Source organism: Oncorhynchus masou, chromosome 25 (genome assembly GCF_036934945.1).
Source record: "Oncorhynchus masou masou isolate Uvic2021 chromosome 25, UVic_Omas_1.1, whole genome shotgun sequence".
Lineage (NCBI taxonomy): Eukaryota > Metazoa > Chordata > Actinopteri > Salmoniformes > Salmonidae > Oncorhynchus > Oncorhynchus masou.
Window position 1 is genome coordinate 81,696 of NC_088236.1, and position 15,876 is coordinate 97,571.

A 15,876-nucleotide genomic window follows, 5' to 3' on the forward strand; every position below is an offset into this window, starting at 1 on the left:
TCCAAGCGGGTTGTCGTGTGCCTTTTACTGAGGAGTGGCTTCCGTCTGGCCGCTCAACCATAAAGGCCTGATTGGTGGAGTGCTGCAGAGATGGTTGTCCTTCTGGAAGGTTCTCCCATCACCACAGAGGAACTGTGGAGCTCTATCAGAGAGACCGTTGGGTTCTCTGTCACCTTCCTGACCAAGGCCCTCCTACCCTGATTGCTCAGTTTGTCTGGGCGGACATTTCTAGGAAGAGTCTTGGTGGTTCCAAACTAATTTGATTTAAGAATGATGGAGGCCACTGGGTTCTTGGGGACCTTCAATGCTGCAGACTTTTTATCTGTACCATGACACAATCCTGTCTCAGAGCTCTAGAGACAATTCCTTCGACCTCGTGGCATGGTTTTTGCTCTGACATACACTGTCAACTGTGGGACCTTATAAAGACGTGTTCCTTTCAAATCATGTTAAATCAATTGAATTTACCACAGATGGACTCCAATCAAGTTGTAGAAACATCTCAAGGATGATCAATGGAAACAGGATGCACCTGAGCTCAATTTCAAGACTCATGGGAAAGGGTCTGAATACTTATGTAAATAAGGTATTTGTAAATAAGGTATTTGCATTTTTTTTTTTTTTTTTTTTTTTTTTTTTTTTTTTTTTAAAGGAGCAAAATGTCTAAACTGTTTTATCTTTGTCATTGGTGGTCAGTGGTACTATAGCTGGTGGTACTATAGCTGGTCAGTGGTAATATAGCTGGTGGTACTATAGCTGGTCAGTGGTAATATTGCTGGTCAGTGGTAATATAGCTGTTCGGTGGTACTATAGCTGGTCGGTGGTACTATAGCTGGTCGGTGGTACTATAGCTGGTCAGTGGTACTATAGCTGGTCAGTGGTACTATAGCTGGTCAGTGGTACTATAGCTGGTCAGTGGTACTATAGCTGGTCAGTGGTACTATAGCTGGTCAGTGGTGGTACTATAGCTGGTCAGTGGTACTATAGCGAGCTGGTCAGTGGTAATATAGCGAGCTGGTCAGTGGTAATACTTCCGGCGCCGACAGAGATGGCCGCCTCGCTTTGCGTTCCTAGGAAACTATGCAGTTTTGTTTTTTTACGTGTTATTTCTTACATTAGTACCCCAGGTCATCTTAGGTTTCATTACATACAGCCGAGAAGAACTACTGTATATAAGATCAGCGTCAACTCACCATCAGTACGACCAAGAATATGTTTTTCGCGACGCGGATCCTGTGTTCTGCCTTACAAACAGGACAACGGAATGGATCGCATGCAGCGACCCAAAAAAACGACTCCGAAAAAGAGGGAAACGAGGCGGTCTTCTGGTCAGACTACGGAGACGGGCACATCGTGCCCCACTTCCTAGCATTCTTCTCGCCAATGTCCAGTCTCTTGACAACAAGGTTGATGAAATCCGAGCAAGGGTGGCATTCCAGAGGGACATCAGAGACTGTAACGTTCTGTGCTTCACGGAAACATGGCTCGCTGGAGAGACGCTATCCGAAGCGGTGCAGCCAACGGGTTTCTCCACGCATCGCGCCGACAGAAACAAACACCTTTCTGGTAAGAAGAGGGGTGGGGGTGTATGCCTTATGGCTAACCAGGCATGGTGCGATGAAAGAAACATACAGGAACTCAAATCCTTCTGTTCACCTGATTTTAGAATTCCTCACAATCAAATATAGACCGCATTATCTACCAAGAGAATTCTCTTCGATTATAATCACAGCCGTATATATCCCCCCCCAAGCAGACACATCGATGGCTCTGAACAAACTTTATTTAACTCTTTGCAAACTGGAAACCATTTATCCGGAGGCTGCATTCATCGTTGTTGGGGATTTTAACAAGGCTAATCTGAAAACAAGACTCCCTAAATTTTATCAGCATATTGATTGCGCAACCAGGGGCGGAAAAACCTTGGATCACTGTTACTCTAACTTCCGCGACGCATATAAGGCCCTGCCCCGCCCCCCTTTCGGAAAAGCTGACCACGACTCCATTTTGCTGATCCCTGCCTACAGACAGAAACTAAAACAAGAAGCTCCCACGCTGAGGTCTGTCCAACGCTGGTCCGACCAAGCTGATTCCACACTCCAAGACTGCTTCCATCACGTGGACTGGGACATGTTTCGTATTGCGTCAGGCAACAACATTGACGAATACGCTGATTCGGTGTGCGAGTTCATTAGAACGTGCGTTGAAGATGTCGTTCCCATAGCAATGATTAAAACATTCCCTAACCAGAAACCGCGGATTGATGGCAGCATTCGCGTGAAACTGAAAGCGCGAATCACTGCTTTTAATCAGGGCAAGGTGACTGGTAACATGACCGAATACAAACAGTGCAGCTATTCCCTCCGTAAGGCTATCAAACAAGCTAAGTGTCAGTATAGAGACAAAGTAGAATCTCAATTCAACGGCTCAGACACGAGGTATGCGGCAGGGTCTACAGTCAATCACGAACTACACGATGAAATCCAGCTCAGTCACGAACCAGGATGTCTTGCTCCCAGGCAGACTAAATAACTTTTTTGCCCGCTTTGAGGACAATACAGTGCCACTGACACGGCCTGCAACGGAAACATGCGGTCTCTCCTTCACTGCAGCCGAGGTGAGTAAAACATTTAAACGTGTTAACCCTCGCAAGGCTGCAGGCCCAGACGGCATCCCCAGCCGCGCCCTCAGAGCATGCGCAGACCAGCTGGCTGGTGTGTTTACGGACATATTCAATCAATCCCTATACCAGTCTGCTGTTCCCACATGCTTCAAGAGAGCCACCATTGTTCCTGTTCCCAAGAAAGCTAAGGTAACTGAGCTAAACGACTACCGCCCCGTAGCACTCACTTCCGTCATCATGAAGTGCTTTGAGAGACTAGTCAAGGACCATATCACCTCCACCCTACCTGACACCCTAGACCCACTCCAATTTGCTTACCGCCCAAATAGGTCCACAGACGACGCAATCTCAACCACACTGCACACTGCCCTAACACATCTGGACAAGAGGAATACCTATGTGAGAATGCTGTTCATCGACTACAGCTCGGCATTTAACACCATAGTACCCTCCAAGCTCGTCATCAAGCTCGAGACCCAGGGTCTCGACCCCGCCCTGTGCAACTTGGTACTGGACTTCCTGACGGGCCGCCCCCAGGTGGTGAGGGTAGGCAACAACATCTCCACCCCGCTGATCCTCAACACTGGGGCCCCACAAGGGTGCGTTCTGAGCCCTCTCCTGTACTCCCTGTTCACCCACGACTGCGCGGCAACGCACGCCTCCAACTCAATCATCAAGTTTGCGGACAACACAACAGTGGTAGGCTTGATTACCAACAACGACGAGACGGCCTACAGGGAGGAGGTGAGGGCCCTCGAAGTGTGGTGTCAGGACAATAACCTCACACTCAACGTCAACAAAACTAAGGAGATGATTGTGGACTTCAGGAAACAGCAGAGGGAACACCCCCCTATCCACATCGATGGAACAGTAGTGGAGAGGGTAGTAAGTTTTAAGTTCCTCGGCATACACATCACAGACAAACTAAATTTGTCCACTCACAGAGACAGCATCGTGAAGAAGGCGCAGCAGCGCCTCTTCAACCTCAGGAGGCTGAAGAAATTCGGCTTGTCACCAAAAACACTCACAAACTTCTACAGATGCACAATCGAGAGCATCCTGGCGGGCTGTATCACCGCCTGGTACGGCAACTGCTCCGCCCACAACCGTAAGGCTCTCCAGAGGGTAGTGAGGTCTGCACAACGTATCACAGGGGGCAAACTACCTGCCCTCCAGGACACCTACACCACCCGATGTTACAGGAAGGCCATAAAGATCATCAAGGACAACACCCAGCCGAGCCACTGCCTGTTCACCCCGCTATCATCCAGAAGGCGAGGTCAGTACAGGTGCATCAAAGCTGGGACCGAGAGACTATAGCTGGTCAGTGGTACTATAGCTGGTCAGTGGTACTATAGCTAGCTGGTCATTGGTACTATAGCTGGTCAGTGGTACTATAGCTAGCTGGTCAGTGGTACTATAGCTAGCTGGTCAGTGGTAATATAGCTCGCTGGTCAGTGGTAATATAGCTCGCTGGTCAGTGGTAATATAGCTAGCTGGTCAGTGGTAATGTAGCTAGCTGGTCGGTGATACTATAGCTGGTCTGTGGTAATTTAGCTGGTCTGTGGTAATTTAGCTGGTCGGTGGTAATTTAGCTGGTCGGTGGTGATATAGCTGGTCAGTGGTAATATAGCTGGTCAGTGGTGATATAGCTGGTCAGTGGTGATATAGCTGGTCAGTGGTGATATAGCTGGTCAGTGGTGATATAGCTGGTCAGTGGTAATATAGCTGGTCAGTGGTAATATAGCTGGTCAGTGGTAATATTGCTGGTCAGTGGTAATATTGCTGGTCGGGAGGCTTGGTTAGAGGCCTGGTTAGGGGTCTGGAGGCTTGGTTTGGCGCTTGGTGAGGGTTCTGGAGGCTTGGTGAGGGGTCGGGAGGCTTGGTTAGGGGCCGGGAGGCTTGGTTAGGGGCCGGGAGGCTTGGTTAGGGGCCGGGAGGCTTGGTGAGGGGTCGGGAGGCTTGGTGAGGGGTCGGGGGCTTGGTGAGGGGTCGGGGGGCTTGGTGAGGGGTCGGGGGCTTGGTGAGGGGTCGGGGGGCTTGGTGAGGGGTCGGGAGGCTTGGTGAGGGGTCGGGAGGCTTGGTGAGGGGTCGGGAGGCTTGGTGAGGGGTCGGGAGGCTTGGTGAGGGACTTGGCTAGGGGCTTGGTTATGGGTCTGGAGACTTGGTTAGGGGCTTGGTGAGGGGTCGGGGGCTTGGTGAGGGGTCGGGAGGCTTGGCTAGGGCTCAGGGGACACTGGCTGAAGGCTGTTTCCTCTAATAGGAAGATCGCTGTCATCTAAGGTATTAGCTGTCTAATCTTAGCTGTAACCCCCCCCCCTCCCCCAGGCTGTGGGTTGGGGATGCCAGGCACATAGGTTATAGTACAGTGTTACTGCTTCAGCTGCTACCTGCATGCTGTCTGTCTGTGGGAGAGGAGAGAGGTAGAATGAGACTTGCAGGTAGGAGCTCAGTCTTCAGTTAGAAACATAACATTTGATTGTTTTGATTGTGTTGTTTTGATGGTTGACTGAATTTATCATGTTTGTTAGTAGTATCTAACTTTGTAAGTACATATCTAACTCTTGCAAGAGTGCAAAGGCAGTTAACCAGCTAGCACATAATGTTTATATGTTAAATAAATTGTAAGTCGCTCTGGATAAGAGCGTCTGCTAAATGACTTAAATGTAAATTACTGAAGTTAATTTTTAAGCCCACGTTTTATCATAATTATTTATAAAACCGATCTGTCATCTGTATCTTGCGGAGGGGGCACACTGACTTGACCCTGGCAAAGAGTACCCCGCCTATTCTCCTTACCCAGCAAGCACAACGCTCTGGGAACCATATGTTTCTTAGATCTTGCTGAGAGCGTGGTCGTCCTATGGTTATTCTGCATACTACCTTCCCACAATGATCTGTGAACCATATGTTTCTTAGGACGACCACGCTCTCACCAAGATCTATGGTTATTCTACGTACAGCCTTCCCACAACGTTCTGGGAACCATATGTTTCTTAGATAGATATTGGTGAGAGCGTGGTCGTCCTATGGTTATTCTGCATACAACCTTCCCATAACGTTCTCGGAATGGTGCAGGATAGTTGCTTGTCTTTGAAACATTCTCAGCACATTTAGGGAATTTATTACGTTAACAGAACGTTTCCGAAAATTTCAATCATGGTTGCATTTAATAAAACATTTGGTAATGTTCTCGGAACGTTCTCCAATTGATTTGACGTTGGGAATGTTCTCAAATAGTTCAGAGAACGTTAAGAAACAACGTTATTCTGTTGGGAATTTCAGTACTTGCAGCATGGCGTTTCCTCATGCTTCAGAGAACCTTAAGAAAACTTTAGTAACATTCTAAGAATGTTATTTAAAAACATTTTATATTCCGTTCTCCGCATCAGCAAAAATCTCTCTATCCACCTTCTTCTCTAATTGGCCACACTTGATCTTAATGAGCGCTTGTTTCCTTTGAAATGGGGTGTGTTTTAGTAGACTAAAATGAACAGCCTTGTATGAGATATAGAAACATGGCATGCTAGCTCCATCTTGGTGGCACAGTGGACTGATTCCATGGATAAAGAACACACGGTTACAGGTTTGAATCTCACTGATGCCGTGACACAGGAAAAAAAAGACATGTTTGCATGATTAATGCTTCAGGAAATGAATTTCCATGTGTCCCATCTGTGCTTTGAGTTAAAACCTCCAAATCATCTTGCAGTGTTATTAAAAGGCTTATTGAAACATTATTGGACGTTTTTTAAGGAAGTTATTGAAAAACCTCCAAATAATTTCAATCTCGGGGTGTAAATCGAAACCTCCCAGGAAAACTGTCTAGGAACCAGAGTAAAACATTCTCAGAACCACTCTGCAACCTGAAAATAAACGTTCCCAGACCGGGCCAAATGTTCACTTCTGTTCTCAGAATGATTTAAAAAACACTGGCTTCATTCCCACAACCAATAGAGTACCACAGTATGAGTCGTAATACCCATAAAACCTAGCGGTCAAACAGAGAAACGGTTCTAATAGTTTTTCCACCATACCTGTTAGAAACACTTCAAATAAGGGCTGTGTTTCATGCAAGCTTATCCTGGCGTGACGTTTTCATAATCTTGTAAATCTCTATAGGACAAGGAGACTTTTATTAAAATATTTGCCCTTATTTACCCCCCAAAATGAAATTCTAATGTGGCTATCATAAAGAACACAAATGCCATGATACTCTGGACAAGACTGCCGAATCAAGGCAAAGATAAGAAACTCTGGATGAACTATAATGAATAAACTGGCTATGTTTTTTATAATGTTTATTCTGTGAACTGTCTTGTATAAGTTTGATATTGACACAATACCTGTTAGCAACGGTGTCGGCTAGAGATGACATGCAGGAGCTGGCAGGGATTTGAAGTTTTGCATGTTGTCTACTTTGATGCTGATTTGCATTCTGGAATTTGAGAGTAAATTAAATAGAGCTGAATATATTGATCAAAGTCACCTTGTCCGAGAGATATTTACATGGTAATTAAAACATCACGCCATGGTAAGCCTACTCGAAACACAGCCCTTATTTTACGTTTTTCTCCCTATGGGAAAAATGTAGGTGGAAAAACAAATGGAACCATTTCCCTGTTTTAACCGCTAGGTTGTATGGGTATTATGACATCTCCACCGTGGAGCTCTAAGTTAAACCAAAAAACATATTTTACCACGACTTCCAAGGAACCAAATGTGCTAGCTGGGTAGTTTGCGCATTCCCCCTCGAATGTTCCCCTACTCCAGTTTTATACGACTCGTTCTAGAACATAGCATAGTGCAACTGAAAGCCCCTTCATCTTTCAAATTGTATAATTAGCTCTGAAATGTGACCTGCCATGCTGGTATATTTAACCAGGACTCTTCGTTTGAGTCTATTTTGAAGTGGAAGTGTGCCGAGGCCACATGCATGCTGCAGGTTTAAAACAAACGTTTATTCAGCTAGTTGAATACTTTCCTCTATTTACCTTTTAAGTGATGCAATCGGGTTGAAACTGTTTGCTTAAACAATGTCTATAAATGTCACTGATCAGCTAAAGTGGTCTAGTTCACCGATGTTGTTATGGCTACATACGGTTAAATGTTTTAGTGGCAAGCCACTTGAAAATGGCCTCTTTATTATGACTCGGTCAACCAATATGTTGTTTTGCTTCAAAATGGCAGTTACCTAAAGCCTCTGACTGCCATGTTAACTTTCCCCCATACTTCACCCGCTAATAATGAACATCTGGGGCCCTTTTTTAAGCCCTTCTACTCAGATTAACCAGTCAGGTGACTCGGTATACAGGTTTGTCTTCTGATGTTGACCATCTACTTGGTTGTATTAGGATTTCAATTGAAAAATAGTTTATTTAAGAAAATGTATGTGCATGTGAGTGGCGGCAGGCCTATTTTAAGGTTCTCCTCCCTCCTCTACAGGTGTGTATACCAACAACCCATGGAGCAGGAAACCTTGGAAACCTTGGAGATTATTGGTCAGTCGTGTGTGTGTGTGTGTGTGTGTGTGTCTGTGGTGGTATAATGTTTTGGGGAGCATCTCTCTGTCAGTAGCTCCTCTCTCCCTCTCCTTTCACCCTCTCTGCTGCTTTACAGTTTATATAGCTTTATGATGAAAATGGTTTTGTTACAGTCTAATGATATGGAAATGCTTGAGTTGAAAGTACTAGTCATTTTCCACAGTCACGGGCAGTCACGGGTCATTTTCCACAGTTGTCCTCTTTGTACACCCCACGAAGGAGTGATTTGTGATTGGTCTTTATCTCTGGGCGCTAAAAGCCAGGTTGAATTCTTGTCCTGTCTGTTTAGGCTCTGAAGATCTGACCCTGCCTATCTGAGAAACATCGGCTGTGAAAACCTGGTTAGAATCTGTGCTTGTTTGTACAATACTTTAAGGGATAATTACCCATATCTCCTTGGTCAGCTTGCCTCCCCCTAGCAGGGGTAAACAGCTCTTTGTGTAGGTGGAGTGTATAATCTTTCACTTTTTCTCTCTGGTTTCATCTGGAGGTTAAGCTTCCTTGCAGTTGCTCTGATAAAGTGAGCTTTGCCGGATTCTTGGTGTAAGGAGTGCGCTGAGAGTCGGGAAACAAATTCAGGGAGTGTTTTAATAACTAAAGGAAACGCAAACAACGCACCGACACGAAAACAGTCAATAACACCCGAAAAAAGAACCAAGGGGAGTGACAGAAATAGGGAAGATAATCAAGGAGGTGATGGAGTCCAGGTGAGTGTCATGAGATGCAGGTGAGCGAGACGATGGTGATAGGTGTACAGGATAGTCAGCAGCTTGATGACCTAGAGGCTGGAGAGGGAGTATACGTGGCGGTACCCCCTCCCCGACGCGCGGCTCCAGCCGCAGGACGCAGTCAAAGGGGACGAACCTGGGGATCAGGAGCAGACCAGGAACCTATCACACCAGCTGGAGGCGCGGGAGCCTGTCGAGTCAGCTGGAGGCGCGGGAGCCTGTCAATCCGGCCGAGGGAGCGGGAGCCTGTCAATCCGGCCGAGGGAGCGGGAGCCTGTCGATCCGGCCGAGGCAGCGGGAGCCTGTCGAGTCAGCTGGAGGAGCGGGAGCCTGTCGATCCGGCCGAGGCAGCGGGAGCCTGTCGATCCGGCCGAGGCAGCGGGAGCCTGTCGAGTCAGCTGGAGGCGCGGGAGCCTGTCGATCCGGCCGAGGCAACGGGAGCCTGTCGATCCGGCCGAGGCAGCGGGAGCCTGTCGAGTCAGCTGGAGGCAGCGGGAGCCTGTCGATCCGGCCGAGGCAGCGGGAGCCTGTCGATCCGGCCGAGGCAGCGGGAGCCTGTCGATCCGGCCGAGGCAGCGGGAGCCTGTCGATCCGGCCGAGGCAGCGGGAGCCTGTCGATCCGGCCGAGGCAGCGGGAGCCTGTCGATCCGGCCGAGGCAGCGGGAGCCTTTAGCGGTTCCCGGACCCGACATCTTTTACTCAGACAATTGTTTTTATAAAAAAACACTCCCTGATGCTTCCCTTAGGTCAGGTGTTATTCTGTAAGGAGTGCGCTGAGAGTCGGAAAGCTAGTTCAGGGAGTGAGTGTTTTAATAAATAAATGAAACAACAACACACTGACATGAAAACATGTTGGTGCGTTGTGAGTCAATAACACCTGAGAAAAGAACCAAGGGGAGTGACCGATAGATAATCAAGGAGGTGATGGAGTCCAGGTGAGTGAGACGATGGTGACAGGTGTGCGGGATAATCAGCAGCCTGATGACCCAGAGGCTGTAGAGGGAGTAGATGTAACACCAGGAAGGAGTTTTTCCTCAACAATGAGCTAGAACATGTTAGAAGCACCTTTGGCAGCGATTACAGCTGTGCGTCTTTTTGGCTTCTTGTCAAAATTCTTCAAGCTCTGTCAAGGTGTTGGGGTTCATGGCTACACAGCAATTTTCAAATCTTGTCATAGATTTAAAAGCAGATGAGATAGAACTGTAACTCGGCCACTAAACAAACAGTGTAGATTTGGTCTTGTGTTGTAGGTCATTGTCCTGTTGGAAGGTGAATTCATCTCCCAGTGTCTGGTGTAAAGCAGAGTGAAGCAGATTTTGCCTGTGCTTAGCTCCATTCTGTTTATTTTTATCCTGAAACACTCCCCTATCTTTGCTGATGTCAAGCATACCCATAACATGGTGCAGCCACCACCATGCTTAACAATAAAGAGGCACTCAGTGATGTGTTGTGTTGGATTGGATTGTCCCCAAACATAACACTAAGACCAAAAACTTCCGACTTCAACTGTAGAGAGAGTAGCAGAGCTATATACAGGGAGTAGCAGATCAATGTGGAGCTATATACAGGGAGTACCAGATCAATGTGGAGCTATATACAGGGAGTACCAATACCAGATCAATGTGGAGCTATATACAGGGAGTACCAGATTAACGTGGAGCTATATACAGGGAGTAGCAGATCAATGTGGAGCTATATACAGGGAGTACCAGATCAATGTGGAGCTATATACAGGGAGTACCAGTACCAGATCAATGTGGAGCTATATACAGGGAGTACCAGTACCAGATCAATGTGGAGCTATATACAGGGAGTACCAGTACCAGATCAATGTGGAGCTATATACAGGGAGTACCAGTACCAGATCAATGTGGAGCTATATACAGGAAGTACCAGTACCAGATCAATGTGGAGCTATATACAGGGAGTACCAGTTCCAGATCAATGTGGAGCTATATACAGGGAGTAACAGTTGCAGATCAATGTGGAGCTATATACAGGGAGTACCAGATCAATGTGAAGCTAAAAACAGGGAGTACCAGATCAATGTGGAGCTATATACAGGGAGTACCAGATCAATGTGGAGCTATATACAGGGAGTACCAGTTCCAGATCAATGTGGAGCTATATACAGGGAGTACCAGTTCCAGGTCAATGTGGAGCTATATGCAGGCAGTACCAGATCAATGTGGAGCTATATACAGGGAGTATCAGATCAATGTGGAGCTATATACAGTGAGTACCTGATCAATGTGGAGCTATATACAGGGAGTAGCAATACCAGATCAATGTGGAGCTATATACAGGGAGTACCAGTACCAGATTAATGTGGAGCTATATACAGGGAGTACCAGTACCAGATCAATGTGGAGCTATATACAGGGAGTACCAGTACCAGATCAATGTGGAGCTACATACAGGGAGTACCAGATCAATGTGGAGCTATATACAGGGAGTACCAGTACCAGATCAATGTGGAGCTATATACAGGGAGTACCAGTACCAGATCAATGTGGAGCTATATACAGGGAGTACCAGATCAATGTGGAGCTATATACAGGAACTACCAGTACCAGATCAATGTGGAGCTATATACAGGGAGTACCAGTACCAGATCAATGTGGAGCTATATACAGGGAGTACCAGTACCAGATCAATGTGGAGCTATATACAGGGAGTACCAGTTCCAGATCAATGTGGAGCTATATACAGGGAATACCAGTACCAGATCAATGTGGAGCTATATACAGGGAGTACCAGATCAATGTGGAGCTATATACAGGAAGTACTAGATCAATGTGAAGCTATATACAGGGAGTACCAGTTGCAGATCAATGTGGAGCTATATACAGGGAGTACTAGATCAATGTGAAGCTATATACAGGAAGTACCAGATCAATGTGGAGCTATATACAGGGAGTACCAGTACCAGATCAATGTGGAGCTATATACAGGAAGTACCAGTACCAGATCAATGTGGAGCTATATACAGGGGGTACCAGTACCAGATCAATGTGGAGCTATATACAGGGAGTACCAGTACCAGATCAATGTGGAGCTACATACAGGGAGTACCAGATCAATGTGGAGCTATATACAGGGAGTACCAGTACCAGATCAATGTGGAGCTATATACAGGGAGTACCAGATTAATGTGGAGCTATATACAGGAAGTACCAGTACCAGATCAATGTGGAGCTATATACAGGGAGTACCAGTACCAGATCAATGTGGAGCTATATACAGGAAGTACCAGTACCAGATCAATGTGGAGCTATATACAGGGAGTACCAGTACCAGATCAATGTGGAGCTATATACAGGAAGTACCAGATCAATGTGGAGCTATATACAGGGGGTACCAGTACCAGATCAATGTGGAGCTATATACAGGGAGTACCAGTTCCAGATCAATGTGAAGCTATATACAGGGAGTACCAGATCAATATGAAGCTATATACAGGGAGTACCAGATCAATGTGGAGCTATATACAGGAAGTACCAGATCAATGTGGAGCTATATACAGGGAGTACCAGATCAATGTGGAGCTATATACAGGGAGTACCTGATCAATGTGGAGCTATATACAGGGAGTACCAGTACCAGATCAATGTGGAGCTATATACAGGGAGTACCAGTACCAGTTTAATGTGGAGCTATATACAGGGAGTACCAGTACCAGATCAATGTGGTGCTATATACAGGGAGTACCAGTACCAGATCAATGTGGAGCTATATACAGGGAGTACCAGATCAATGTGGAGCTATATACAGGAACTACCAGTACCAGATCAATGTGGAGCTATATACAGGGAGTACCAGATCAATGTGGAGCTATATACAGGGAGTACCAGATCAATGTGGAGCTATATACAGGGAGTACCAGTACCAGATCAATGTGGAGCTATATACAGGAAGTACCAGTACCAGATCAATGTGGAGCTATATACAGGGAGTACCAGTTCCAGATCAATGTGGAGCTATATACAGGGAATACCAGTACCAGATCAATGTGTAGCTATATACAGGGAGTACCAGATCAATGTGGAGCTATATACAGGAAGTACTAGATCAATGTGAAGCTATATACAGGGAGTACCAGTTGCAGATCAATGTGGAGCTATATACAGGGAGTACTAGATCAATGTGAAGCTATATACAGGGAGTACCAGATCAATGTGGAGCTATATACAGAGAGTATCAGATCAATGTGGAGCTATATACAGGGAGTACCAGTACCAGATCAATGTGGAGCTATATACAGGGAGTACCAGATCAATGTGGAGCTATATACAGGGAGTACCAGTACCAGATCAATGTGGAGCTATATACAGGGAGTACCAGTACCAGTTTAATGTGGAGCTATATACAGGGAGTACCAGTACCAGATCAATGTGGAGCTATATACAGGGAGTACCAGTACCAGATCAATGTGGAGCTATATACAGGGAGTACCAGATGAATGTGGTGCTATATACAGGGAGTACCAGTACCAGATCAATGTGGAGCTATATACAGGGAGTACCAGATTAATGTGGAGCTATATACAGGGAGTACCAGTACCAGATCTATGTGGTGCTATATACAGGGAGTACCAGTACCAGATCAATGTGGAGCTATATACAGGGAGTACCAGTACCAGATCAATGTGGAGCTATATACAGGGAGTACCAGATTAATGTGGAGCTATATACAGGGAGTACCAGTACCAGATCTATGTGGTGCTATATACAGGGAGGAGTGTTGTATGGCATTGAAGCTCGTCTGGAGGTTTGTTAACACAGTGTCCAAATAAGGGCCAGTCATATACAGCATGGTGTTGTCTGAGTAGAGGTGGATCAGGGAATCACCAGCAGGTAGAGTGACATCGTTGATATATACAGAGAAAAGAGTTGGGCTGAGAATTTAACCCTGTGGCACCCCCACAGAGACTGCCCGAGGTCCGGACAACAGGCCCTCCGATTTGACACATTGAACTTTTGATACTTTTTTTGACGCACACTTTCGCACCAAAGTACGTTCATCTCTAGGAGTCAGAACGCGTCTCCTTCCTGAACGGTAAGACGGCTGCGTGATCCCATGGTGTTTATAATAGCGTGCTGTTGTTTGTACAGATAAACGTGGTACCTTTTCAGGCGAAATTGCCTCCCAAGGATGAACCAGAGAGGTCTTGTCTGTTTCTTTTGATTTTCCCATGATGTCAAGCAAAAAGGCACTGAGTTTGAAGGTAGGCCTTGAAATACATCCACAGGTACACCTCCAATTGACTCAAATGATGACAATTAGCCAAACAGAAGCTTCTAAAGCCATGACATAATTTTTCTGGAATTTTCCAAGCTGTGTAAAGGCACAGTCAACTTAGTGTATGTAAACTTCTGACCCACTGGAATTGTGATACAGTGAATTGTAAGTGAAATAAGCTGTCTGTAAACAATTGTTGGAAAAATTAGTTGTCCTGCACAAAGTAGATGTCCTAACCAACTTGCCAAAACTATAGTTGGTTAACAAGAAATTTGTGGAGTGGTTGAAAAACGAGTTTTAATGACTCCAACCTATGTAAACTTCCGACTTCAACTATGTACAGGTTAGTCAATGTGCGGGGGTACAGGTTAGTTGAGGTCATTTGTATATGTAGATAGGGGTGAAATGACTACGCATAGATAATAAACAGTAGTACAGGTTAAAGGTCATTTGTACATGTAGGTAGGGGTAAAGTGACTATACATAGATAATAAACAGTAGTACAGGTTAAAGGTCATTTGTACATGTAGGTAGGGGTAAAGTGACTATACATAGATAATAAACAGTAGTACAGGTTAAAGGTCATTTGTACATGTAGGTAGGGGTGAAATGACTATACATAGATAATAAACAGCGAGCAGCAGCAGTGTAAAAACCAAAATGGGGGGGGGGGTTACTGTAATAGTCCGGGTGGCCATTTGATTAATTGTTCAGCAGTCTAATGGTTTGGGGCTGGAAGCTGTTCAGGAACCTCTTGGACCTAGACTTGACTCCCGGGCTTTCTGTGTGGTAGCAGAGAGAACAGTCTGTGGCTTTGGGGAGTGGAGTCTTTGGCCATTTTTCGTGTCGTCTTCTGACACCGTCTGGATGGCAGAGAGCAGTGATGTCTTTGGGCTGTGTGCCTCTGTAGCTCTTTGCGATCAAGGGCAGTACATTTGTCATACCAAGTGATGATGCAGCTGTAGAACTTGCCCTTGAAGAGGCGCTGTGCGGTGTTTATGGACCAGGTCCTTAGTGCTTAGATGTGTGTCATGTAGGTGTGATTGTCAGAGCGAAATGCCTTAATGTGTTTGTCCTGGCTAAATAAACCCATCTAGATATGACAGTAGTCTGACAGGACCAGGGTTGTTAGGATTAGATACAGTAGTTTTAGGATTAGAGACGGTAATCTGACAGGACCAGGGTTGTTAGGATTAGAGGAAAGGACCAGGGTTGTTAGGATTAGAGACAGTAATCTGACAGGACCAGGGTTTAGTTAGGATTAGATTAGACAGTAATCTGACAGGACCAGGGTTGTTAGGATTAGATACAGTAATCTGACAGGACCAGGGTTGTTAGGATTAGATACAGTAGTCTTTAGGGTTGTTAGGATTAGAGACAGTAATCTGACAGGACCAGGGTAGGATTAGAGACAGACAGGACCAGGGTTGTTAGGATTAGAGACAGTACCAGGGTTGTCTGACAGGACCAGGGTTGTTAGGATTAGAGACAGTAATCTGACAGGACCAGGGTTGTTAGGATTAGAGACAGTAATCTGACAGGACCAGGGTTGTTAGGATTAGAGACTGAGTAGTCTGACAGGACCAGGGTTGTTAGGATTAGAGACAGTAATCTGACAGGACCAGGGTTGTTAGGATTAGAGACAGTAATCTGACAGGGTTGTTACCAGGGTTGTTAGGATTAGAGACAGTAGTCTGACAGGACCAGGGTTGTTAGGATTAGATAATCTGAGGACCAGGGT

At 45.9% G+C, this 15,876-nt stretch overlaps 2 protein-coding genes across 2 annotated transcripts in view; one reads left to right on the top strand and one right to left on the bottom strand.

The window, feature by feature from the left end:
• kank1a (KN motif and ankyrin repeat domains 1a) overlaps positions 1–15,876 on the top strand; it is a 122,379-nt gene that overhangs the window by 34,779 nt on the left and 71,724 nt on the right. Inside the window, 1 exon segment of the mRNA XM_064936525.1 lies at positions 8,069–8,124. Coding sequence (XP_064792597.1) covers positions 8,088–8,124 — 37 coding nt within the window. The 5' untranslated portion in view covers positions 8,069–8,087.
• On the bottom strand, positions 4,530–4,901 carry LOC135514437 (uncharacterized). The gene has a single exon (XM_064937939.1). It carries the CDS (start codon positions 4,899–4,901, stop codon positions 4,530–4,532), a length of 372 nt encoding a protein of 123 aa, XP_064794011.1.

Excerpts from the sequence above, each read along its gene's own strand:
- LOC135514437 (XM_064937939.1), bottom strand. The coding sequence starts at position 4,901 with ATGACAGCGATCTTCCTATTAGAGGAAACAGCCTTCAGCCAGTGTCCC.